The sequence below is a fragment of the Neovison vison genome, chromosome 6, assembly GCF_020171115.1.
Source record: "Neovison vison isolate M4711 chromosome 6, ASM_NN_V1, whole genome shotgun sequence".
Taxonomy (NCBI): Eukaryota; Metazoa; Chordata; class Mammalia; order Carnivora; family Mustelidae; genus Neogale; species Neogale vison.
Genome location: NC_058096.1, coordinates 1484521 through 1510546, shown reverse-complemented (window position 1 = coordinate 1510546; position 26026 = coordinate 1484521). Strand labels below are relative to the sequence as shown.

The 26026-nt window shown below is 63.6% G+C and overlaps 1 protein-coding gene across 1 annotated transcript; it reads right to left on the bottom strand.

Annotated features, from left to right (window-relative positions):
- Positions 1 to 1589: 1589 nt before the first annotated feature.
- Positions 1590 to 24924, bottom strand: ITGB2 (integrin subunit beta 2). Its single transcript, XM_044250792.1, has 16 exons — positions 24645 to 24924; positions 16901 to 16961; positions 16517 to 16605; positions 13739 to 13919; positions 12768 to 12938; positions 12044 to 12285; positions 10649 to 10804; positions 10240 to 10335; positions 8267 to 8356; positions 7271 to 7411; positions 5663 to 5850; positions 5329 to 5573; positions 4996 to 5215; positions 4311 to 4516; positions 2200 to 2366; positions 1590 to 2037 (listed from the first exon to the last, which is right to left on the bottom strand). The coding sequence occupies exons 1-16, from the start codon at positions 24675 to 24677 to the stop codon at positions 1975 to 1977; spliced, it is 2349 nt and encodes a 782-aa protein (XP_044106727.1). The 5' UTR covers positions 24678 to 24924; the 3' UTR covers positions 1590 to 1974.
- Positions 24925 to 26026: the final 1102 nt, after the last annotated feature.

Below are 26026 nucleotides of genomic sequence, written 5' to 3'. Positions count from 1 at the left end.
GGGTCTAGACTGCCCCGTCGGGCAGCGGTTCGGTCCGTGGCCTCTAAAACTTCCTTCCCTCTCCTCCCTGGGAAGGTCCCACCGCCCCTCGAACTGAGCTTGCCCGTGTGCCAGGGCCCGTGTGCCAGGACTGTCGGTCATTGTGTATGTGTTCCTCCTTGTCCGGGCGACGCTGGAGGCAGCTTGACCTCACTTTTGCCCCGTCCTGCGGTGTGGGAAACCACCCCCGGGGCTGGACTAGATGAGTGCCAGATCTGAGGGCCAGAAGGAGGGTACCTTGGGGCTAGCATGGTGGCCTGGCCAGTTTCTGCCCTTATAAATGAATACACTCCTGCCTGGGTTTAGACGTGTGCCCCCAGGGGCGTCTGGGCAACTTAGTGAGTTAAAGCCTCTGCCTTCGGCTCAGGTCATGATCTTGGGGTGCTGGGATCGAGACCCGAATGGGGCTCCCAGCTCAGCAGGCTGGGTCTACAGCCAGGCCAGTACTGCATCTCCGACGCAGTCGCTGTGGAGGTTGGGCCTGTGGGCCGCCTGGCGCTGGGTCCGTGAGTCTCAACCCAGCGGCACGCTGACCTGAGCGGGCAACACATATAGACAGTGACAGTGCCCGCCCCTGGGCAGTGAGGTCCGCCTCCGTGGGACGCTGTTGTTTCCAGCTCCCCAGGTGCCGGCTGGGCTGTGACGGAGCTGGAACGGGCCACCGGCCTGGGCCATGATGGGGCGTCGTCCCTTCTGGCTGCCCCACCTGCTGGAGCAGAGCCCTTACAGAGAATTTACGATCAAAGTCTAGAACCCAACGCCAGGTACCCCATGCATAGGCCCAGCTGCCGGTTTGCGCAGGATAGGGGTGCCAGGGTGGCATTAACGGGGACAGAGGCAGAAGGGGACGCAGGTAAAGCTGAATGTCTTTGTAACCATTGACCTGTGCTTGACGGGGGCAGAGGGTCACCTTCTGGGAAGCTCCCTGCTGTCTCCATCCCTCACTAGAGGGAAGAACCTGACAAGGATTTGGCCTCCAGGATCCCGAGAGTCTTGAACACAGGAAAGTCCTCTTGGAAGCTTCCCTTTTCTTTAGTTCCCCAGCTCCAAAGTGCAGAAGTTGCTCAGCAGATCCCTTGGAAGCCTCGTGGTCCTGGGCCCACGCTTTCATAAGACCCCCTCTTGCACCAAAGGGGTCTCAAGAATTCTTTCCTGGTCATCACCTCTGGACCCCGACCATCCAAACTGCATCATGGGGCGAGCAGCCCCCCAGGTATGGAAGCTCACCACCCCCACCCGACCTCCCCCTACACCTATCTTCATGGGGCCGTTCATTCACATCTTTTGTAATAAATCCATAACCCAGCGAGTGAGCCGCTCTGCAAATTCACGGAATCCACTTGTGGCCCATCATCAGAAGCACAGCCAGCGGGGATTTGCACTGGCCCCGGAAGGAGGGGAAGCAGCTGCTTAGGATGTGGGGCAGGGGTGGGGCGGAGAGGGCCGTGGACACCCAGCCGACAGGCGAGGAAGGAGAGAGACAAGCGCCATGGCCCCTGGGCCACACGGACCCTCGCAGGGTGCACAGAGCCCAGCTTTCACGCACAGCCTTAACTGAAGTTTTCTTTATTTCTTCCATACACACGATTGGGAAACAGCGTCACCAACGGAATGTGATTTTATACACAATAAGTTCAAACATAAATAAATGTGTGCCGCAGTGAGATTGCCACTCTTAAGTTTTATAGGAAAACGCACCGAACCTCATAAGACCCAAGCGATTCCTTCTTCAAGTCTCTACTACAAGGCCGGACACGTCAGAAGGGGGAGGCTGTCCCTTCGGACACATCCATATTGTCACCGACCATACCTATTATCTCAAGAGCAGAAAACGACAGTGGGATTTCAGGTTAATGGGTGATCCTGTCGGGGACTGTGACCCCGTCCCTGGAGGAGATGCGAGCTGGGCTGTTTCCGCCTGGTTCACCGAGCGCCCTAGCTCTCGGCAAACTTCGGGTTCATGACGGTCGTAGTGGCGCTCTTGAAAAGGGGGTTGTCCTGGAGGGGGGGCGACTCATCAGTGGAGGGGAAGAAAGCCAGGAGCGGGGGTGACCATCCCGGGGTCCCAGCTCCGCAGATGAACTACAGGGGCATGTGGACTGGGGAGCGTGGTGGGGGGGGGCATGTGGGACAGCCTCAACCCCAGGGACAGCCACTCACGTTGTTCCACTGGGACTTGAGCTTCTCCTTCTCGAACCGCTTGTACTCGCGGAGGTCACTCACGTGGGTCAGAATCTTCCAGACGGCCAGCAGAAGGATGCCGATGGCCACAACGCCAGACACAGTGCCACCCACAATGGGGGCGACTTGGGGGCCCCCCACACACTCTGAGGCAAGGAAGAAGTACACACGGGAATGTCAGGCCCACCCCGGCTCACCGGGCCCCATGGGTGCCCTGCCCCAGGTCACTGCCCAGTGCTGAGGCGGACAGAGCTCTCCCACCTCCGTGCTCACCATCACGGCAACAGGTGGGTGAGGGAGCCCCCAGCCCTCAGCCAGGGACCCCCTCCTGTGGTTTCAGAGGAAGCTTAAACAACCCTTGTTACCCAGAAAGAAAGTGGGGCCCAGGATGCCCCTAGCCAGGGCAGAGCCTTGACAAGATACCCACCTCCTGACTCGGTTGCCACCAGCTGGGACAGCCGAGGGCCCCGGCCCTGGAACTCACAGAGACAGAGTAGGAAAGGGCGCCCAGGGCCCCCAGAACCTCTTTCCTGAGTCTAGGGACGAGCACTCAGCGGGCGAAAGCCTCCCGAGGGAACCCGGGTGGGGTCCAAACGACCTGACCCCTCCCTCAGGGCTAGGCTGGGCTGTGTCACACCTCAGCCCCTGACCAAGGGACGGAGCCCTTATCTGCCTGCCCTGGACACCCGTGTTTCCCTGTGCTCCCTCCATCATACTGGTCTTTCTAGGGGGCCTTAGTGTCCTATGGAGGTTGAACAACTTGGCCACGGCAGCACAAACCCAGACAGGACCCAGTCTGGGGTCAGAGAAAGCCAGCGGCAGCGCTCCAGGCTGGCAGGCTGCACTGTGCGGGCCCCGGGCACAGGCCGTGAGCTCCCGGCCACACAAGCCCTGAGCCCCACCCGCCTCCCCGGGGTTCCCTCCGTGGGGAGGGGAGCTGGGAGCAGGTCTCTGTCCTGCAAGGGCCCCAGGGGACTGCTTGTCCAGGCCTGCAGCATCCACCCTGGGGACTGGGCCCCTGGCCCCAAGCTCCCCGGCCCTCAGCCTCTCTGAGCAGGAAGCAGGGCGAGCTGAACATCTGGGTGCCCCGCACACCCCTGGCGGCTGCTTGTCCAGAGCCCTGGGGCCCATCCCAATGTGTGTCCATGCTCCTGACGTCCCGGCACCACACGTGTCCGTCGCTATCACCCACCCAGTGTGCCTCCTAAAAAGTAGCCTGACCTCCACACCACCTGTTGGGGCCTATGGGTCTGCCTCTTGCCCCCCCCCCCCGTCCCATGCCTGTGTTCCATCGAAGGGCAGTTCCATCTGTCCACGCTGCCCCATGCCCCCACACATGTCCCTCTGCACGCCACTGTGCCCGTGTCTGGCAGGGGCCCCTTGTGGGTCCATACCCGGCTTCTGAACACACTACTCCAATGTGTCCCTCGCTCTTCCCCAAACTGCTCGTGGCTCTTTGGTATGTTTGGAGGGAGACCCAGATCATTGCAGGCCTCACAGGGGCTCCATCAAAACCCAAAGCCAAGGGCCCCTGACCCCATGCCCTCCAGTTCCCCTGCGTGGTCTCGGTGGCAGTGGTCCCCCTCCGAGAGAGACCGTCTGACCTTGACGTCAGGGGCCCACACAGCCGCCCCATCATCTTTGCACCTCATGACCCTGGCCACAGTCCCATGCTGTCTCTGGTAAGGGCCAAGTGTGCCCCACCCCTTTGGAATGTGAGCCCCACGAGAACAGGCTTGGTGTCCTCATGTCTTCAACCATTACCGGGCCTTGGCCCCGGAGCCCAGTGACGGATAGGCAAGCAGCATTTCAGAAGACCCCCTTCCGGGGCTGAGAACGGAACCCACGGTGGCCTTCACACAGCGACCCACTCTCGGGAGCCCCAGGCAGCGGTCCGGGGGTGGGGACCCAGTCCCCATGTGTCCCGTTGGCTGGAACAGCGCTGTTGTGCAGGGACAAGCCATGCACCACCTCTCACAGGTCACGACGTGGGTCAGGAAGAGGGGGCAGGCCGGGAGCGTGGCTGTGGACGCTTGCTTAACCCCCGGGCCAGCCATCTGAGTGGGGAGAGACCCCCTCGCCGGCCTCACCTCGGCTGTCGTCCACGTGGATGTCGTAGCTGTCCCTGCCCGCCCGCTGCCGCAGGGTGAAGGTGATCCAGCAGCCGTCCAGGTCCCGCTCCTTGCACCGGCGGCCCTTCTCCGGGGGGGCGTTCAGCAGGCCCACGTTCCCGCACTCCGCGCTGCAGTTCTTCCCCGATGGGCCCTGCTCGAACTTCAGGCACTGGGCGCAGGTGCTGCGGAGCGGTGTGAGTGTGAGCGCGAGCGTGAGTGTGAGCGCGTGTGGTGTGAGCGCGAGTACAAATGTGAGCGTGAGTGTGAGCACAGGTGTGAGCATGACCGTGAATGTGAGCGTGAGCACAGGCGTGAGTGTGTGTGTGAGCATGAGTGTGGTGTGAGCGTGAGCACAAATGTGAGCGTGACCGTGAATGTGAGCGTGAGCACAGGGGTGAGTGTGAGCACAAATGTGAGCGGGAGAGCACACACCCCAGAGCTCGGTGCCCAGTCGCGGGAGGGGTCTGCTGGGGGGTGGGTGTGAGGGGGGAGGGGGGGGGAGGGGCCCCCTGCGGTGACGTGGGCCCTGAGGAGGGGGCGGTGTTTGCTGGTGCAGGAGCCGCAGGGGCTGGCGAGCGGCGGGGGGGCGGGGGCGGGGGGGACGGGGGCGAGGGCGGGGGGGTGCGGGGGGTGCGGGGGCGGGCGGGGGCGGGGCACTCACATGTACCGGCCGCAGGGCGACGGGCAGCCCAGGCATTCGAGGCAGAGCGGCGGCTGGTAGCCCGCGTCGCACTCGCACACGTTACAGCGACAGCGGCCGCGCCCGTTGCACTCGTGGCCGTCGGCGCTCAGGCAGCCCCTGGTGGACCTCTCGCACTGGCACGCGGAGCCCTCGAAGCCGTCCCGGCAGTGGCATTTGCCGCAGTCGCAGGTGCCCCGCTCTGCAGGGGGTGGTGGGACTCAGCCCCTCCCTCCCGTCCCTCCGCCCACGGCCCCGCTCGGCCAGCCCGCCCGTCTGTCCACGGCGCCCCCGCAGACCCGCCCGCGCGCTCACCCTCGCCCCCGCAGACCCGCCCGTCGTAGCGCTCGCAGTTGACATTGTCGCACTCGCAGTAGCGTCCGAAGATCTTCTTGTTGGGCACGTCGCTCTGGTGGCACACGCACTGTCCGCACAGGCAGTCCCCCAGCCCCGAGCAGATGATGGAGTTGTTGTCGCGCCGGCAGCTGCCCTCCAGCTCCTGGCTGCTCCGGCCGTGCGTCTGGCATTCACAGCTCTTCCCGATGTAGCCAGCCTCACACCTGCGGCGGGAGCGGCCGGGCTCAGGTCCCGAGGGGGGCGCCGTGCCCTCGGCCCTCTCTCCGCCGAGGCAGGCCTCACCCCTCCGCACCTGCAGACGCCGCACTCCAGGAAGCCCTTGCCGCCGCAGAGCCGGGGGTCCCGCCTCATGTCCCGGCAGTGGCACTCGCACTGGGGGACGACGTGCACGGTCACCGTGTCCGTGAAGCCCAGGGCGCGGATGAGGAAGGACTGCTCCGGAACGCACTCCGAGGCCGTGACCTTCACCTGGAAGGTGATCTGTGCGGAGAGGGCAGGGCTCAGGCCAGTCTGGGACGGCGGGACCAGACCTGCCCCCGTCTGCTCGCCCTGCGGCCTGGACTCGGGGTTTGTCCAGGAGCCCGGCTGGAGCAGGGGGAGGACCCAGCCCTTCCCGGACCCCAGGAAGGGATGCAGGGAAGCCTGGGGAGGGGACGGAGGGAAGAACACAGAACACCCCACGCTAATCCAGGACTTGGCATCCAACACGAGGAGAGAGAGAAGAGCGTCTGGAGCAGCAGAGCTGGCCCGCCCAGCCCGAGCTACCCCACACGTGTCATCTTCTGGCCCGGCCTTACACCGGGGAAGGGTGGGTGTCGCTGGAACATTTTTAACACTCATGCATTGGAAAGCAGCCTCAGTGGCTTGCGAAAGGACACAGATTTTCTCCATGACCGGAATACTGTGACGCCAGAATCCCTCAGGAGGCTCTAAATTCTGGATATGGAGGTGTGCTCTGACCCCAGATAAAGGGTAGGGGACCGTGCCCGGGGAACCAGGTGGGACAGAGCGGAGTTCCCGCCCCCCGCACCGGGAAGTCAGCAGCTGGGCTTCAGGGAGCACCGACGTGTCAAAAGCAGCCACACCCCAGATCAGTTTCAGTGACCTGCTGTAGGGCTGTAGGGGACACTCACGCAGAGCAGAAACACAGCGAAGCGTGAAAGAAACCAGCAGCCCACCGAAGGACTGAATAAAGTCCCGAGTGGGTCACCCCATGGGAGGGAGAGAGAGTTCCGTGAGAGTCTAGGCGCAACCCTGAGCAAGTGACATACTTGAAGGAATTCCAATGCCCTATTTAAAATCTCAAGAACAGCAAGTGTTTTTGCTGAATATCGGTTCCCAGCCAGAAAAAGGAAAAACTTAATTTTTATGATCATAATAAAATCACAATGTTATGGAAATAACTCCTAGAAATAACCCTATTTCTAATCATCCGTGTGGCCCATGCTTTAATATCTTTCTCAAAGAAAGAAAGAAAGAAAGAAACTCGGTAGAGCACCCGAGTTCTGATCTCGCGGTCACGAGTTCAAGCCCCACATTGGGTGCGGAGCCTACTTAAAAATAAGTAAATAAAATAATGCCCTTGAAGAGAACCCCCCAAACCCGAAACCCTGGAATCAGGAAACCAGATGCACGGTGGGCACAAAGGACCCCCTTCTTTGTCGGTGTGCGCTGGCCAGCATCCGCCCCCAGGGGGCGCTGCCATGCCCCGTCCTCCGTCCACACTGCGGAGCCCACACCTGCTTCTCTTGCACAAGAAGCGTCTGGTTGCCTGCGGACAGAGCTGGATTGGCCGTGACTCTGGCCCTTGTCCTTGCTTGTCCCTGTGCTAGCCGTGGGCCTGGGCGTGCTCCTAGCACCTGAGGGAGAACCTTCCGGAAGGGTTGGGGGGGGTTCTCACCGGGACGTTGATCTGGACGCCGTCGCAGTCCCCTCTGGGCTGGTCCACCTGTGACACCCCATTACTGCAGAAGGAGTCATAGGTGACTTTCAGGGTGCTGGGGATCATATTGTGGTCCAGAAAGACCCTGGAGGAGAGTTTCTGGGGGGAAAGAGCAGCTGTGGGTTAGGGGGCTTCCTCCCACTGTCCCCGGGGCTTCCCGGCCGAGGCGCTGACGCCCCTGCATTGCTCATCCTTCCCTCTGTCTACATGCCCATGGGGAGCTGGGGAGGCCCCCCAGGACAGGCTGGGGAGGGGCCAGCAGGGACAGACCAAAGCCACGAGGATGGGGCCTGGCGGTCACCCACCACCACATGCCCCGTGCCTGGCATGGGCTAGGAGATGGGGAAACTGTGTAAATGAATGAGAGACAGAGAGACAGAGACAGAGGAAGATGCAGAGAGACAGAGGGAGAGAGAGACAGAGAAACAAGGAGAGACAGTGATAGAGAGGGAGAGACTGACAAAGACAGAGCTAGAGACAGAGAGAGACAGAAACAGAGACAGAGACTAGAGAGACACAAAGAGCCAGAGGGAGAGACAGAGAGATAGTCCTTGGTGGGTGAGCAGGGCCAGTGTGGTGGGTGTGATGACGCAGGAGGGCCTGCCTGGGGGGTTTCGGGCCCCACAAGGGCAGGAGGAGCAGAACTCAGCACTGCCCTCGCTCAGTCCCAAGGCACTTGCCAGGAGCTCTCAGCCTGCGGAGCCGGGAAGCCCACTGGACCGCAGGCGAGGAGGAGGCTGGAGGCCGCGTTTCAGGGAGGGCGGAGGCGAGGGTCGGGCAGGGCGCGCACATGCCATCCCTGGGGCAGGACCTGACGGGCCCGTGGGAGGAGCCAGGCTCTGCTTGTCCAGAATGCACTCGGAGACCACCCTTCCACAGGCCTGCGGTGGGGGCGGCGTGGGGAGTGGGGTTGGCCGCCCCCGCCAGGGACCCCGCGAGCACCCGGACTCTCACGTTGTAGGCGTTTTTGATGAGCTGCACCACGTTGCTGGAATCGTCCGACAGCTCCCCGACCGCCGACTTGGGGATGACCTCGGTGAGTTTCTGTTGGGCCAGGAGACCAGACCCGTCTCAGCCGGGGCCCTGGGGCCACAGAAGCCACGGCGTCCCTGGAGCTCATAACACCCAGAGGGTTTCCTTCTCGCCTATCAAATGGCTCAGACCGTCCCCCCCCAGATAGCTTATCGCTCGGCTGAGACGGCGCCTGGTCAGTGGCCCGGGACCAGCCCATTTCCTTGCTGGGAGCGCTCCTCCTTGGCCAACCTCCAGCTTGTGACCTGCTGGGACGAGCTGGGCCTCGCCGCCCCGACCGGGTGTCCCTGCCCCGTGGACTCGTCGGGTACAGCCAGGGCAGAAAATCACAAAATGTGCCGACACCATCAGGAAGGGGTGGGTGGTGAGCACTTCCATACTGATGTGATGTAATCGCAGTAATGACCGTGGGGAGCAGTCCGGGGGTCCCGTGCGCAGGCAGGCTGCAGCGTGTGGAGGCCAACGACTCTTTGCCCCCATGTCCCTCTCTCTGTTGTCCATAGAAGACAGAATCCTTGCTCTATCTTACAGAACCGATGTTTGGGTCACTTCTCTGCCCCAAAGCCCCCATGACTCCCCAGATAGAATCCAGGTACCTCCACAGAGCCCACAAGGCCCGCCACAGCCCGGGCACCAAGCCCCTGTGGCCTCCAGCGCCCTCTCCCCTCTACCCCGGGTGCAGGACCCCCACCCCTATGGCTCTGGGAAACTGGGCTCTTCCCCCTCCTGGCCCTCCAGCCTGCTGTCCCTCAGTGTGGGGCACCAAGGACAGTACAGCAAATGCTCTCCTTACAGGCTCTGGGTGGCCTCGATGCCCCTCACCCAGGAGCCCCACAAATCAAGAGACAGGCTCAGAAAGGCCTAGGACTCTCCAGGGCACTGTCCATGCTGGGGCTTTGTGTTCAGCTCTCCTGCTTCCACCGCCATCACCACACTGTCCTGCCCCGACAGCACGTTACCCGAGTGGCCCCTCAGTGGCCTGCCAGGTCCTGCACGCGGGCACCAGCCCTGCACGGAACCCCTGGCCCTGTGGTTTGGCAAGCTTCCGGGGCCCACCCCAGGGGTTCTCCTGGACCCCTGCCCTCCCCCTCCTCTGTGTTCCCTGCAGGGTCCTGTCCTCTTTCAGAGCCTGGAAAACCGACAGCAGGAGCTGCTCATGTCTCCGGGCTGGGCCCCCCGCCAGCATCTCACCCCCCACTGAAGTGGCAGCAGGCCCCACCACGGTGACAACCAGGACCAAGGGTGGGGGACAAGCAGGTGCCCTCACAGCCCCCCAGAGCCGAGAGGAGGCCAGACCAGGTGCGCTGGGAAGGCGGGACGGCAAACCCGGAGCCAGACAGCGGGTGGGAAGGGCAGAGGAGGAACAGAAAAGTCCCCACGCTCTGCGGGAGTCGAGCAGGGCGGTCACCCCAAGAAGTCCGAGAGGCCAGGGTTCCCAAAGCAGAGACGCAAGTGCGGTCAGCGTGCACAGCTGGTTCTGGTGGGGACCGGCTCGGGCGGGGGCGTGTGGGGGCGCGTCCCTGTGGAACACACCCGACCTTGGGCGGAAGGGCTGGGCAGCGTGCATGCGTGTGACCCGTGTGACCCGTGTGACCCGTGTGACCCGTGTGAACCGAGCCCTGGTCAGCAGAGACACTTGCGCGCCGCAGCAGACATGGACACACGGCGCCTCGTTGCCGTCCACCCGCAGAACATCCCTCCTCGCCCACAGGCCCGCGTGTCCTCACCCGCCGCCCCGCCCCCCTGCGCCCGCCCCTATGCCCCTCCCCCTGTCACCCCCCCCCTCCTGAGCCCCCCTGCGCCCCGCCCCCTGCCCTCTGCCCCGCTGTGCGCAGGCATCTGCCCTGCCCGCGGGTTCCCCCGGCACCGCTGCTCAGGACCCCCACGCCACCGACCTCGTAGGTCTTCACCATTCTCTTGGTCACTGCAAAGATGGGCTGGATGTTGTTTTCAGCCAGCTTGTGTGCCAGCTGGCCCACCGACGGGTAGTCCTGGAGGGGAGGTCGGGTCAGACAGCCCGGGGTCAGGGTCAGAGCCCCGGCCCTCTGTCCGCCCCACCCGGGGCCCAGAGCCCGGCCCCCCACCCCTGAACAATTCCAGGCTGCCGCGTCAGGTCGCAGCGGGTGAAGGTAAGCTCCTGCGATGGGTCGGGGACGCCGACCTGCCCCCAGCCCCCTGGGCACCCTGTGCTGCCAGCAGAGCCCCCCCAAGGCTGCAGCCCGGCCCTGGCATTCCCTCCCGGGCCCCCCCTGCTGTCCGCTCCTCTGGGGACGTGGGGACACGGGAAACAGGAGGGCCACGCACAAATTCATTGCTGCGCTTGTATGTGTTGTCCTCCAGGTGGCAGCGGCCGTCATTGGGGGTCAGGATGGCGCCCAGCTTCCCGTCACCCGCAAAGTGGAAACCGTCGTCCGTGGCAAACACCAGCAGCCGAGTGACGTTGCGCCAGCCGATTTCCTCCTGGGGAGACGGCAGGATGACGGCCTCAGTTTCCCCCGTGGGCACATCGTGGTGGGGCGGCCTCGAGGCCCGGGCCGTGCCTGTGCCCCACACCTGCTCTTCCTGGGAACAGGAGGACCCTTCCCCGGACCAGCTGCAGGACTCGGGGTCCACAGTCCAGTCCGAATTCCAGCACCGGGGCTGCTGGAGAAATGCCCTCGCACATGGCAGGGGTTGGGGGGGTACTGTCGGCTGAAATGCAGCCCATGGCCTACCTGGCCTACCTGGTCCATGGCCACTCTGGCCAGGGACCAATCCTAGGGAAATACTCCCCAAACAGAAAATGCTCACAGAAATGCATATTACAACATGAAACACAGTAGAACAAAGGATGACAGAAACCGGGGGACGTGCAAGGGGACACGGGTGACATGGGGACGTTAGCGACACTCGCGTGGTCACAGAGCCGGCAGGGCACACAAACAGAAACACGGTCGCTGTGCCTGGAGTCTGGCACAGAGAGGCTGGGAGCCTGGAGTCTGGTTTGGGAAGGGTTAAAACAGCGTGTCATACAAAATAATAATAAAACAAAAATAAAAATAAATAATAATAATATTAAAAATAAAACCAAAAAAGGGGCGTCTGGGGGGCACAGACAGTTCGTTGTCTGACTTGTTCCAGCTCAGGTCATGGTGTCAGGGTCCCGAGATCAAGCCCCGCATCAGGCTCCTTGCCCAGCAGGGAGCCTGCTTCCCCCTCTGCCTGCCGCTCCCCCTGCTTGTGCTCTCTCGCTCTGACAAATAAATTAATAAAATCTTTACAAATCAAACAAGAAGCCAGGGAGCGGTCCGGACCGTAGCACCTACAGCCCCAGAGCAGCAGGTGTGACGGAATGGGGCGACCACCGGGGTCGGTGATGAGGCCGGGGAGGGCTGCTGGGGGCGGGGCCGGCAACCCACCACTGAAACCACACAGGGGGACGCCTGGGGGGGATGCCGCCTTCCCTGGGGGGGAGCCATGGCAGGGGTGATGCCATTCAGGAGCTGCGAGCGCCACACTGCTCTGTGGGCTCGCCCTGCAAGATCGTGCACCGGACGGAGGCGTGGACGGCGGCCCAGTGTCACAGGCCCACGGCCGCCCGGAAACCCCGGGGCCGACGGGGGCCTCTGAGTCCGACGGGGCCACCCTCAGCAGCCGGCCTGTGGCTGCAGGGCGGAGGTCTGCGGAAGGCCGGGGGCCAGGCCGGGGACAGGACCTCACCAGGCACGCGGCGACCTGCATCATGGCGTCCAGCCCGCCCTCGGGGGCGTCCAGGTTTCCGGAAATGAGCTGCTTCCCGACCTCCCTCTGGAACTGGTCCGAGTTGTTGGTGAGCTTCAGCACATGCCTGAAGGCGAAGGGGGGCTGGCACTCCTTCTCCTTGTTGGGGCACGGGTTCCTCAGCTTCTCGGGGTGCGTGTTGACGAAGGGGAGCACCGTCTTGTCCACGAAGGACCCGAAGCCTGGGGGGCAGGCGGGGTGAGGTCAGGAAGCAGGGGCGGCCCCAGGCGGGGGGGGTCTGCCCGCGAGCCTCGGTTTCCCTGCTGCGCACCAGGGCAGGTGAGAGAACGGGACGGCGCACACCCACATGCATGAGCGTGGGGGCAGACGAGTGTGTGAGCACAAGCGTGTGCGTGTCCTGCACGCAGGGACAACGGCCGGGGAGGGGGCCGAGATGAGAGGGGGGTGTCCCCTTGGCCCCCGACTTGCACCGGGTCCGTGGGCGGGCACGTGTGTTCGATGGTACGACCGCCGTGCAGGTCAGAGCTTCGCGTGGCGTGACGGTGTCGGGGAGCCAGCGTCCAGGCGGGGCCTCCCAGGGGGCCTCCCCCGGAACCCTCCCCATGGGGGTCCCTGGCAGAGCTCCCCCCCAGTGCCCTGCCCGGCGTGGCCGTGGGGAGGTGCGTGAGCGGCAAGGCCGGCTGGGACAGGGGGGTCGCCTCACCGATGCGGCCGGACTCGGTGATCTCGTTGAGGGCCCGGAGCAGGTCGCCCCCCAGCTTCTTGACGTTGATGAGGTCGTCCAGCATGGAGTAGGAGAGGTCCATCAGGTAGTACAGGTCGATGGGGTAGCCCTTGGCCCGCCGGAAGGTCACATTGAAGGCAGCCGCCTGACCTGCCGACAGAGACGGGAGAGTCAGGGCATCTGTGGGCACTGACATACCTTCTACGGGTCCCGAAATGCTCACGACTGCTCCCTGAGGCCTGCGGACAAGTCACAGGGCACCTCAGGAAGGAACCACATCCCCCCACAGAACGTTCCAGACATAAATCTACCACTGAGAGCTCGCAGTTCACCTAGCACTGCTGAGATGCAGGTGGGCCTGGCAGCCTGGGCAGCCTGGGCAGCCTGCTCCGTCCCTGCCCAGCACCCCAGCAGTCCGGGTGCGGGCCTGGTTGCCAGCCCAGGGGCAGTGGTACAGGACAGGCTCCACCCCAGCCCTGCCCTGGCCTGTCCCCGTGGTCCTGCTCTTCACCACGTCCCCTTCCTGAAGGGCGCCTCCTGGAGCACAGGCAAGGTTCTGGGGTCAAATTTGAGCAACACTGACTTAAACAGTCGCTCAGGTTGCTTGGCTGCAGGACTTATCAGAACCTTGACTCTGCCAAGCACACCTGGTGTTCCAAGAGTGGGACAGAATAGTGTTTCCCAGATGGTTCCCTTTCCCATTTGGGAAGGACACAGAGCAAAAGCACACAGCAGCAGACACCAGGCGTGGGAGCATCCTCCTGCCGGCAGAGGGGAGAGGCCCACAGGGGAACTCAGACTCTGTTCTCGAGGTTTCCAACAGTCCTCAGGGCTCACCTACCTGCCTCCTGGCCTGGCCACGTAGACACTTGTGCCACTGGTGGGCGCTGGCACCCAGAGGGACTGACACACACACACGCTGACTCACCCCCAGCCAAGCCCGAGCCTACCTGGTCTCAGGTAGAGTGTCACTTTCTGTGGGGACAGCTGCTGCTGGCTGCCCTTCCTGTCCTCCTGGGTCTCAGCCAGGCTCCTGGGGTCCATGATGTCGTCAGCCACGCAGCCCTTCAACAGGAGCTGCTCCCGGGTGTCGCAGCGAACAGAGTCTGGCTCCCCGAGCCCGGTGAAGTTCTGGAGGGACATTCAGGGGTCAGGAGGAGGGCAGAGGACATGTGGGGGCCACACTGTGGGGGCTGCACAAGTCCAGCCCTCGGGGTCCTTCGAAGAGGCTGTCCCTCCTCATTTACACCTGGGGTTCCAGACAGGTGTCCTCACGGGGGTGAGTCTGGGTGGGGGCTGGGCGGCTAGGAAGCTAGCCACCTGCTGACGGCCTCCCCGTGAGGCTCCAAGATCACCCCAGTGGGGGGACGGGGTGCTTGCCGCCACTGCCTCCCACAGCAGTGACTGAAGGACCCATGTGTCCAGCCCCAGGCTGGCCGATGCGGTCGCTCAGCAGTCCCAGGGCTGGGAGCAGCCGGCTGGGGCACCGGGCCTGAGGTTGCCAGAGGTGGCCAGGGTGGCCAGGGAGGACAGCAGTGGCCGGGATGGCCGGGGTGGCTGTCCCCTCCAGCAGCAGATGCTTTGGTAGAGGTGCCCTCCTGAGAGAAGACACGTGGGACCCCGAGAACCCCGGCACACGGGCCCGGACTCTGGGCTGAGCCCCTCGCTTTTTGGAGAGGAGTGTGGGGGTCCTGGATTCAGGGCAGTGTCCTCATGCCCACTTTGCCCCCATAAATGGGGCAGGAGCAGGGCCCCCATTCCACGGGCACGGACACCTGTCTCTGCTTCCTTGCGGGGAAGGAGACTCGGGAAGGGCAAGGCGCCGTGCGGGGCTGGCTAGGTACTAGGTACGACAGGGGCCGCGGGGCAGGGAGGGCTGGCGCGCCCCCTCAGGACTCCGTCAAGGCTGGGAGAACTCGAGAAATCAAGTGAACTTCCCGGGGACCGACAAAGCCTCCCGTGGAATCCACTGGGAAGCTCATGGAGGTTCCGTGGAATCGAATACGCTCACGGAGGGGCAGGGGAGCTGCGACCTGCGGCAGGACACGTCACCCCCACCCCCCGACTGTGGCCGGACCGCATCCAAGGGGGGAGACCACACCCTGAGCGTCTCTGTGGGCTGCTTGCGGCCGCTCAGAAGGTCCCATCCGAGCGTCGAGCGTCGTGGGAGGGAGAAAATGAGGAAGTGTGCGGGGGATGTCAGGAGCCCGGCTTCTCCTGAAAGGGAACCGGGAACCTCCAGAGAAACGGGAGTTCCAGGCTTGGGGCGGGACGTAGGGCTGGGCCTGGGGCGACTTACTCTGGAGTCAGAAACAGCGACCAGGGGCCTGCTGGGGGGACACAGAGCCAGCCGGGGCAGGGGCTCCCCGCGGACCAAGCTGGAAGTATTTGAGCCTCAGATGACAGTGACGGAATAAAATAAAACTCTAACACTCTGTGGGGCCGCTGAGAGAGAGACGGCGGAGAAGGACAAACTCCTCCTCACGTCTGAAGCCGTTACGGGAGTTCATGGACCCGACGGCACCCCTCGCGGTACTGAGCGACGCCGGTGCAGATCACCCCGGGGTGCTGACGTGAGGGGTGTGAGCCCGACGGGAAGGGGGGGGTCTCCTGGCCCCGGCGCAGCTCCCCACAAAGTACGGAATCACTGTAGAGGAAGAGTGACATCAGCAGAGTGGGCCGAGCTAGCGTCACCCGCGTTGGGACAACGGTGACGGCGTGAGCCCGTGCAGGGCTCTGGCCGAGACACAGGGGCTTCTGGGCCGGAGCAGAGGAGATGCCGGGCCGTGGACACGGCGGCCGTTCTGCCCTGGTCGGAAATGTCGAGGGTGCATGATGTGGGCGGGGGCTCCTCTGTCCTTGTTCTGGGAGACTAAAGGGACAGGACCGCCGCCGGCAGAGCGGGAGCCTGGGTCCTCGGCAAACGCTGCCGAAGGCACTGCTGGAACAGCTGGAAATGTTTGCAGAGGGCGGGCAGGTGGGCTCAAGCGTCGGGGCAGCTGTCCCGTCCTGGAAGAGCGTACTGTGGGTCTCCGGCGGGCGTCTTGTGCGTGAGAAGGACACGGGCCGTTTTCAACAAACGGGCTTCGGGTCTGCAGTGTGCTTGCGCGTGCTCGCGAGAAAATAATAGTGTGTGCACACCCGTGCAGGGCTCGGAGCCCCGCCTGCAGCACCGGAACCTCAGGGACCCCCCAGAGCAGGGGGCAGGGTCGGCATCTGGGGGGCTCTGGGGGAGGAGCCGTGGTCGGGATCTGGGGGTTCCGTCCAGGAGGAGGGTGGGTCTGGCATTTGCGGGCCATGCCCTGGCTGTCCTTCCCGGAGGAGACGGGGAAGGAGGTCTCTGCCCTCCTTCCCGGCAGGCCTCACAGCCGGGCAGGACAGAAGACCGCGGCAGAGTTAGGCTCCCCACGTGGAGCCTCCCACACCTTCCACACTGAGAGCTGATCCTCTCGCTTCCCTCACGCCTCCTCACGACCCGCGGCCTCTGGGCAGGGCTCCTGCCTGGTCAGGGGGCACGAGGCCGCCCTGGGGTGAGGCCAGGTCTGTCTGTCTGTCTGTCTCTCGAACAGGCCATGCCCCAGGCTGCTTCCGCCCTCCCAGGGAACGGAGTGGTGGCGCCCCGGGTGCCAGCAGCTCCAGAGGCAGAGAGAGGGCGCCCAGCTCGGGGACGGGCCCGCAGGACGGGCGTGAGGACCGTCAGGGGCCCGGCAGTGCCCGGAGGCTCTTACCAGCTTCTGACACCAGGCGCAGCCCGGGCCCGACTCCACGCACTCCCGGCACGTGCTGACTTTGTACTTGGTGCACTCCTGGCAGAGGGCTGCGGGGAGACGACGCAGCTGCGTGAGCACCGGGCCACCCACACAGAGCCGCAGGTGCTTGGGCAGCGGTAATGGGGGTGCAGGGGAGGAAGGGGGTTCTCAGGAGGACCAGGAAGGGCAGGAGGGAGGCCGGCGGCCTGGGGCCAGGCCTCCAGGAGCTGCAGAGCATGTGGACCCGGGAGCCGGGGTCTGGGACGCGCTCCCTGGGGCACAGTCCTTCCGCAGCGGGTGGAACCCAGCCCAGGAGCACAGGGGCGGCCCCCTTCTTCCCGACCCAGGATGCGGAGAACTCACCCGACCAGAGGCAGAGCAGAGCCCCCAACGTGAGCAGCAGGGCGTGCCGGCGCAGCATATCCTGTGGAGGGAAGGGGTCTCGGTGACGCGGCCCTGCACCCCGGATGCCGGGCTGCGGCCTCCAGATGCAGCACTGGGCGGCCCCGTGTCCCTCCACCCTGGCTGGGGAGAATCGGGGTGAGCCCCAGCTACCGCCTTTCCCCGACAGCCTGAGTGGTGTGGCGGGCGCCCACGGGGCCTCCGAGGACGAGCAGGACGCACACGTGTGGGTGCTCACCTCACACACACATCACAATCACACACCACACGCACACATCACACGTGTGGGGCTGCATGTGCCGGGTCACGCCTGAGCCCCGGAACTGAGCGCTGGGCTCAGAGCAGAGCCGCACGCGGCCTAGGCCTCCTGGTGGCCCCAGAACCAGGACAAGGACGAGAAGTCGCGGGAGCACCTCCTGGGCGCGAGGCCCGAGCCAGCCACCGGCTTGGACCCCTGCCGGAGGGTGAGCACAGAGTCCAGGCCTGCCTGGCCCAAGGCCATGGCTCTAGATGACCGTGATTTTCTCTGGGCACACCTACTGTCCTCAGAAACCCAGCACCTGCAGTAAGGCGAGGACGGGCTGGGCACGGACGGATCCCAACACCCCCAGAGCCACGGTCGGTGGGGGAGGCCCGGCGTTCAGGCTCTTGTTTTGGGTCCTCAAGGCAGACAGGGGCGCCTTCCGACCCACGGCCTGCTGGGCTGCGGTCAGCGTGGGCAACTTCGCCCTCCCCCTGCAGGGCCCCGGGTCAGGGGCTGGGCCAGAGCAGGAACGCCCGTGCAGGAAGGTGTCGCGTCTCAGAGCTCTGTAGCTGGCTGTGGTCTTTTCATTTGACCCAGAGAGCAGTCGGGTGCGGAGAAGCCAGGAATCGGGGGTGGCAAGAGGAAGGGGCCTGCTCGACCAGAGAAGGTGATGTGAATGCCAGCTCCTGCCCCTGCCGCAGGCCTGTGAGGCTCCCGGGGCCACCCAGCCCGTCACACGGCCTGGGGAGGGGGGAGGAGGGGATCCTCAGGGCCAGCAGAGGCCACAACCCAGACCGACCGCATGCATGGTCCCCACCTCGGCCTGTGGGGCTCTGGGCGTGGCCTGTAGGTGGGCCCCCCTTTACTCTCCTGTAACACCTGCCTCTGTGCCGTGCCCGGGGCGGGGGGCTCGCAGGGAGGGCCTCCTGCGCTTCGAAGTCCTGCCCAGCCTCAGGCTCCCATCTTTTTGGAGGTGACCTCCTGTTCCCTGGTCCCCCCCAAGATTATAACCAGGACCCAAAAATGTCAGAATGCTCCATCCTTCCCCTTTGGGGTCAAAAGCAGAACCACACAGCACAGTGGCTTCCTGGGTCAGAGCAGCAGCCGATGGGCCCAGGGGCGGGGGGCGGACAGCTCGGGTTCATGCCAGGCCCCATCTGTGCCTCCCAGCCTGGCGCGTGGGGCTCAGGCCGAGGCTGGCTGTGGCCAGTCCCAGCTTCGATCTGGGTCCCTCCAAAGTTCACAGCTGACTGCACGTGCTGACTCGAGTGTTCCCCCCATAGCCCTGGGCCTGCCTGGCCACTGTCCTGGGCACGTCGGCCTCCGGGGAACCCCGCCACCCTGCCCCAAGGCTGCCCCCAGTAGAGGTGAGAGGCTCCTTCCCAAGCACCCCAGCCACACCCGTGCTCAGGCAGGGTGAGCTGGTCCCAAGGTCCTGGGGCAGCCACTGCCCTACTTGCTCTTTTGGGGCCACAGACCGAGCCCCAAACATTCCCAACAACCAGCGTGTATGCTCTGTGGGCCCTGAGCACCAGCAGGATGTGGACCCGGGTGCCGGTTCGGCAGGCACACCCCTCCAACCGAGAGGGAGGGACCTCACTTCCTAACCCACAGACTGCGAGGTCCTGACCCTGACCTTGGGAAGCTGGGCGGGGGTGGGGAGCTGCCCTGCTCCAAAGCACTCCTTGCCCACAGGAGCACTGGGGCGGCCACGGGGACGGCGCGGCCATGGGGACAGCTGCACCCCAGTCTGCGTGTCCCCCAGCCTTTGTGGTCGGGATGCCCGGACGCACGGCGGCTCGGGGAGCTCAGAGGGAGGACAGAGAGGCAGAGCCCGCAGCCTGTCCTCCTCCGCCCCAGGCAAGTGGGCAGGCCAGCTCCCTCCTTGCCCTCAGGCAGCGGCAGGTGTGCCCAGTGGCCGGGACTGGGCCTTGCCTGAGACTGACGTCGTGGAGCTGCACAGGGTCCTCGGAGCGCTGTCCTGCCGGCCGCCCTGCAGCGGCACAGGGTACCCGACCTGGATGGCGGCCCGCCTCGCTAGCACGTGCTGCCTTGACTTCTTCCGGGACCAGAGGGGTGTGTGGACCCCCGGCTCCGGGTGGGGGACCGGCCTCGGGCTCCCGGTGGGGGACCGGCCGGGAGCGTGTGCGTCTGCAGCACCACAGGACTGGCCGCCCGGGGCCCTCGACTTGTAGGGACAGGGACCTGGGAGCAGGAGGCCTAGGCTGAGCTCGGGGAGGAGGGGGGCGGGAAGGATGCAGGCTCCAGGGTGGGCAGGGCCTCTGGCCCAGCTCAGGCCCTCCCTACCACCCTACCACCCGAGGGAGGGTACCCCACTCCGCCAGCCCTTTGGCCTTTGTCTCCCCAGAGAGCAGGGTGGGACCCACGGTGCCCAAGCGCCCTCGGCTGTGAGGACTTGGTGACACAGCCACCCTTGCACGCCCCATCCGCGGGGGGACGCTGGCACAGCCTGGGGGCAACTGCCGGAAGTCGTGGGTCTGTCCCCCGCGGGTGGCTTCCTGGAGACCCAGCAACCCCGGGCCAAGTACGCTCCCGGCCCCGGCCCCACCGTCCCCAAACGAATGCAGTGAACCAGGGTCGCCTGCAGAAGGTCTGGACAGCGAGGGTCTGAGAGCAGAGGGACCGTTAGAGGAGTAGCGTAGCACCTTCCTTCCGGATCGCACACGCGCACACGCACACACACACACGTACACATGCGCACACACAGCCCATATTTGGTAAAAGACAAGGAAAAGCGGAAACTTTAGAAAGAGAACACCGTGGGCAGCAGGCAGAGGGAGGGCGCGGCGTCTGAGTCAGGACAGCAAGCTGGTGTCAGATCAGGCTTCCTGTCAAACCGAGGAAGGGAACGAAGACAAAACAAATGCAGAAACAATGAAATCCCCTTTCCACCGAACGGGGCACAAACGGGGACAGACACAGAGACGGGAGGGTCCTCCGGGAGCTCACAACAGCAGGAACGCTCCGGCTTTGCTGGAGGCAAGAAGCAACCTTAGCTTCCCATAGCCTGACCTCCAGGACCCTTTTAAGTCTTACAGAAAATCCCTTTAGAAACTTCCTTTCTCTCTGCGCCTCCAACGTAAAAGAGCACAACCGTCTCCTCCTCCCCCCCCAGGGCAGCTCCTTCTGTCTCGAGTCCCGTCCTCGTGCTTCAGAAAACCATCTTTTTGCACAGAAAACACGTCAAGAATCCTTCCCTGACCGCAGACTCGCATCCCATCAAAAGAAGAAGGTTTGGGGCACCTGGGGGGGCTCAGCTGGTTAAGCCACTGCCTTGGGCTCAGGCCAAGATCCCAGAGTCTGGGGATGGAGCCCCGCATCGGGCTCCTGGCTCAGCGAGTCGGCTTCTCCCTCTGACCTTCTCTCCTCTCATGCTCTCTCTCTCTTTCTCAAATAAATAAATAAGGTCTTTTAAAAAAAATAATAAAGAAGAAGGTTTTGTAAAAGTGCAAACCCTCAGACCAGGCCACTGTCAACTCCAAGGGTTCACTGCACCTGCAGGCCTGTGGGGCGAGAGGGCCGATCCCCAGGGGCTTACAAGGCACTCGCCCAATCAGGGGACAGGGGCAGCCTGGGGGGTGGGGGAGGCGCTGGCGGGAAAGTTCAAAGATCCGAGGCAGAGAAGGGAGGTGGTGGGGAGCCGGGGCACTGGGGGACGGGCATGAAGGGGGCGCCTGGCCTGATGGGCACCGGCTGTTACATGCAACTGATGAAACAATGAGCTTCAGAGCCGCTGACACGATAAAGAGAAAAGATGGGGCGCAGGGGACCCAGGCTGTGCTCGGTCCGTCCTCACCCCAGGAGCTGGACGACTCAGGGCTGTTTCACGGAGGAAGAAAGCAAATGTGTACAACGGAGCTGAACGAGGCATCAGCCTCTGTTTAAGCCACAAGACAGAGTGTGGAGATGGGGTCGTTTTGGCTTTTCACAAGAAAACACAGGGACGCCTGGGTGGCTCAGTGGGTTAAGCCTCTGCCTTCGGCTCAGGTCATGATCCCAGGGTCCTGGGATCGAGCTCCGCATCGGGCTCTCTGCTCAGCGGGGAGCCTGCTTCCTCCTCTCTCTCTCTCTCTCTCTGACTGCCTCTCTGCCTACTCGTGATCTCCGTCTGTCAAATAAATAAATAAAATCTTAAAAAAAAAAAAAAAAAGAAAACACAGAATTGGACAGAAGCCACACGGTACGGGTGGGGGTGGGGCTGGACCCCTGGTGCTCAGAGCTCGAGGCTCCGGACAGGACAGATGGACAGACGCAGGGACAGAAGGAGCAGGGGCCGGAGCAGGCGTGACCTGCGTGTCCTCTGCGCAGCCCCACAGGCGTCTGCGAAAGGTGTCTAGGACGAGACGCCCCAGAGCAGACCGCGGTTCGTGACCGTGGGAACCCGTTGAGACGCTCTCCCGCGCTGATGGGACAAGGAGCATCTCGCCCGTCGAAGAGGAATCGAAATCGCGTTTGCAGAGAACAGCCTCGGCCCCGGCGGTGGAAAGCCCGTGTCCGCGGCCGATGCCCGAGCGTCTGGCCGCGGACGAGGACGGAGGGGACCGGGTGGGACGCCGATTCAGAAGTGTGGGAAGAGCGGGGGAGCTCTGGAGAGGGCGCACGGGCGCGTCTGAGTCGGAAAACAAACAAAAGAGCTAAAATCAACAAACCCGTCAGAACCTGTCTCCTTGAAAAAGGCAACAAAATGGGGAGAAGGACGGCCACGTGGCTTCGGCTCGAGCAGTCCGGAGGGCAGCCCCGCGACGGTGGGGACGGGCGGCGCGGCCGTGGCCGCGTCAGAGACGGTGAGTGGGCTGCGCACCAGCCTTCCAAGGGCGAGAGCCCAGACGGGGGTTCCCCAGGAAGGGGCCCCTTCACAGCAGGGGCCCACGTAGGCTCCGCGTGGGGACACAGGATGATGCAAGGACCAGAAGAGCGTGTACGTCTGAATCGGGAAAGCTTCTGCGCCTCAAGACTACGGAGGAAAATGTCAAGACAGATGGACCCTAAAAGAACGGATCTGTACCTAAAACAGAGGACGTGTAATGAATCCAGGGTCAAAGGGCAGGGCCGTGTCATGACAAGGAGGTGTTAGAAGTCAGGAACAAACAGGCAGATGTCCCTGGGGGCCGTGGGCGGGAGCGGTGGTCCCAGCGGCTGCCCTCCGGCTGCTGCCCACGCCGGCCCCAGACGCCGGTGCTGCCTGCCCAGCTGTCCGGCTGGAATGTATTTCTCCCATCCGGGAGGCCCTCCCAGGGGGCCCCCGACAGCAGAGAAAGTGTGGGAGCACAACTCAACTTTCATGAGAATAAGGAAAAGTGACCGTCCCCCAGGACCCACATTTCTGTCGGGGGGTGACACGGGGATGTCTGCACCAAGCAGGGGAGCCACGCCAGGGGTTCACGCGGAAGCCAGGGTCTGCTCGGTCCCCGACCCCACAGGGAAGGGGGTTCTGAATCATACACGTGATTACAGCGTCCAAGGGAGTTTGAGCTACGGGTCTCCCCCTGTTGCGGGAAGGCCTTCTCCCGGGGTGCAGCCAGTCCCTCCTGCCCCAGAGAGCGGGCAGCGTCCTCCACACAGTGCTCTGCAAGGCCCTTGCTGGTCTCGGCGCTCCGTCCCTCATGAAATCTCTAGGCAATGTCCACGTTGGCCTGGGGCCTGCGGCCTCTGCCCAGGGCCGGAGTTCCACCCAGATTTCCTAGAGGCCCAAGGCCGGGGCAAAGCCCAGGGGCCATGCTGAGCCCCCTCCCCGTTTCTCCTCCCTCCTGGATTTGCTTACCAGCTCCACAGAGAAACAGGTGTGAGCCCCGGCGCAGGAAACCCGGCAGAGCTGGTCCCCTCCCTGTCACAGAAGCCTAGCTCGGGCCACTCGGAGCAGCCTAGCCTGCGGTTACCTGGACAGCGGGCGTCCCCGGAGTGAAGCCTCGTGCCTGCACCAGAAGCGGGACGGAGCGAGGGCTCCGCAGCTGGCACCGGAACCTTCTTTGAGGACCGTAGGCTGAGGGGGGCCCCGCCCCCAGCTGCCCCTCCTCCTTGTCCAGCAGGGTCCCAGGGGTCCCCCACCTCCAGGTGTGGCTAGCCCGGCCGGGCAAGCCGGCAGGATCCCAGCCCGGGTCAGGGGAAGAGGACGGGGCACCGGGAGGAGGTGAGATGGGGGTGGTGTGGAGTGTGGCCGTGTCAGGGTCCCGGCTGACCCCAGGGTTCTGCCCCCCACTCCCAGGAGACACGGGGACAGGCTTCCAGGAGACTGGCAGTGAGCTGTGCAGTCACACACCTGACATCTGTCCCCTAAACCCAGCTGTCCTGTGACACCTTCACAGCAGCGAGCCGGCGCTTGAGACCCTCTGAGAGTCGAAGAGGAGAGGTGGGCCCAGCAGCGGGAGAGCTCACACGCACACAACACACACACACACAACACACGCACACAACACACGCACACACAACACACGCACACACAACACACGCACACAACACACGCACACACAACACACGCACACAACACACGCACACAACACACGCACACAACACACGCACACACAACACACGCACACAACACACGCACACACAACACACGCACACAACACACGCACACAACACACGCACACAACACACGCACACAACACACACACACACAACACACGCACACAACACACGCACACACAACACACGCACACAACACACGCACACACAACACACGCACACAACACACGCACACACAACACACGCACACAACACACGCACACACAACACACGCACACACAACACACGCCCCACACACCCACTCACACCTGCTCAGCTCAATCCTCTAAAGCTTACATAAACACACGCTTGCACATTTGTCACACGTGCTCACAGACAATCTCACACTCACAGGCCTTCACACAGCACGTCCACCCTCTCACACCTCCACACACACTCACACACGGACTCTGGGGGGGACAGACCACCACGGCCGACCTTAGGCGCATGGGTGGGAGGGGGTCCCAAGCAGGCAGAGGAAGGCGGGCTGGGGCCCCCAGACTCCCCACACGGCCCTGGTTCCACCCGCTCTGGCCCCCCTGGGGGGTTCTCGCCTGTCCCCCCAGCCTCCTCATGGCCCTGCAGGGCCCCAGAGCCCCCACGTCGGGGGCTCGGTAAGTGTCTGGGACTTGTCAAGAGACCCTAGGCCCAGTGGCGAAGGACTGAGCCAGGGGCCCGTCCTCTGGCCATGCTCGGTCCTATCCCCAGTTACAGACGCTCCCGTTGCTCTGTGGGGCTCTGGCCACGGCGGGCACAGCAGTCCCCTTGCTGGATCTCCGGGAACGGGAGCCCGGAGCAGACAAGCCCGGGGCGGGTAACGGGGACCAGGTCTGCAGGGCCCTCTCCAGGGCTGGGCCACTCCCCGGGGAAGAGCCGCAGCCCCACTGCTCCCCTCTAGAAAAAGAGCCTGGACACCGAGGAGGAGCCCCGTCCACTCACCCCGCTGGTGCCCTGGTGACCTCGGTGAGGCATTCTGGCTGGGCAGGGAGGGGGGTCAGCCTCGTCGGTACCCTGACCGAGCTGCTGCACGGTCGAGCGGACGCGCCGGCGAGCCCCGAGGGGGAGGGCACGGTGCTTCCTGTTCCAAGCTGCTCCGGAGGAAGTGCTTGCACGGGGCGATTGCACCACAGGTGGCCGTCAGACCCCGGCCCCGCACGCCCCGCCCACGGGTGTCTGAGGAAGACCCCAGGAGCCGGCGAGGGACGTGCCCTTCCTCATACACGTTCCCGTGAGGAGCAGCGCGGCGTGAAGGGAGGGATGAGTACTGCGGGCAGGGTCCTAGGGTGGCACCCGGGACTCGCCCCCGCGGGCGGAGGGGGCCGTGCCCTGCAGGGACAGAGGATGGCAGACGTGCACACTGGGACAGGGGCCCAGCCCGCAGACTGCAGCCGTCGGAGAACAGGGTGCTGGGGCTGAGGGCTGTGGTCACGGAACAACACGTGTGACAGGGACTCGGGAGCACAGTGACCCTGGGAGCGAGCCGGTGAGCAGGACAGAATCAGCCCCACACAGGCAGGAGGACGCAAGACAGACGCAGGTGCACAAAGCCCGCGCCCGTCCGACCGGCAGCGCCCAGGAGCAGAGACCCGGGGACAGAGAGGACCCGACACCCCGCGACGGGAGAGGCCCCGGACCCCAACGAGCGGTCCAAGCAACAGGCCACTGCTGCCCGCAGGGGGCTTCTAGTGCCCTCGCAGGACAGAACAGAGAGCAAGAAAATGCCACGAGGTGGGGGGATTCGAGTGCGGACGGGGGCAAGGAGAGGAGACACGGATCTATCAGGTCAGCCAGACGTCTCCAGCTGGGGCAGGACCAGGCACCCGGCTCCCTGCACTGTGCACAGACCCTCCCCAGAAACAGGCAGACGGACAGATGGACAGATCCGACAGGGACGTGAGGGTGGGGGACACAAAGGTGAGCAGGGGAGCAAGCAAAAATGAGGAAGCCTAATAACTTTAAACCTAATAACAGTTCTAAAACAGACGTAAAAATAGTAAGAATCTGAAACAAAAATCCCGCAGGATCAGGGGAGCATGCTGCCGTCTCTGGTGCGCATCAACCGACGTTTTATTAGGAAATATTTAATATTATATGTAAGAATGATCAAAAAGCCTTCTTAAGGAATGTATACATCTGTAAAAAAATAAAATATGACAATTTTTGTTTTAGAAAAGATGAGAAATAGAAAAAATAAGATTATAAATTAAAAACATACAATAAGATATTGGGAATGAGGTTTCTTTTTCTTAAGATTTTATTTATTTATGAGAAAGAGAGAAAGACAGAGTGGGGGAGGGGCAGAGGGAGAGAGAATCCCAAGC

Coding starts and splice junctions, on each gene's coding strand:
- ITGB2 (XM_044250792.1), bottom strand. CDS start 24,677: ATGCCTCACCGAGGTCACCAGGGCACCAGCGGG. Junction 16,962..24,644: donor GTCACCAGGGCACCAGCGGG/GTGAGTGGACGG, acceptor TTCCCTCCACAG/GATATGCTGCGCCGGCACGC. Junction 12,939..13,738: donor GACACTCTACCTGAGACCAG/GTAGGCTCGGGC, acceptor CTCTGTCGGCAG/GTCAGGCGGCTGCCTTCAAT.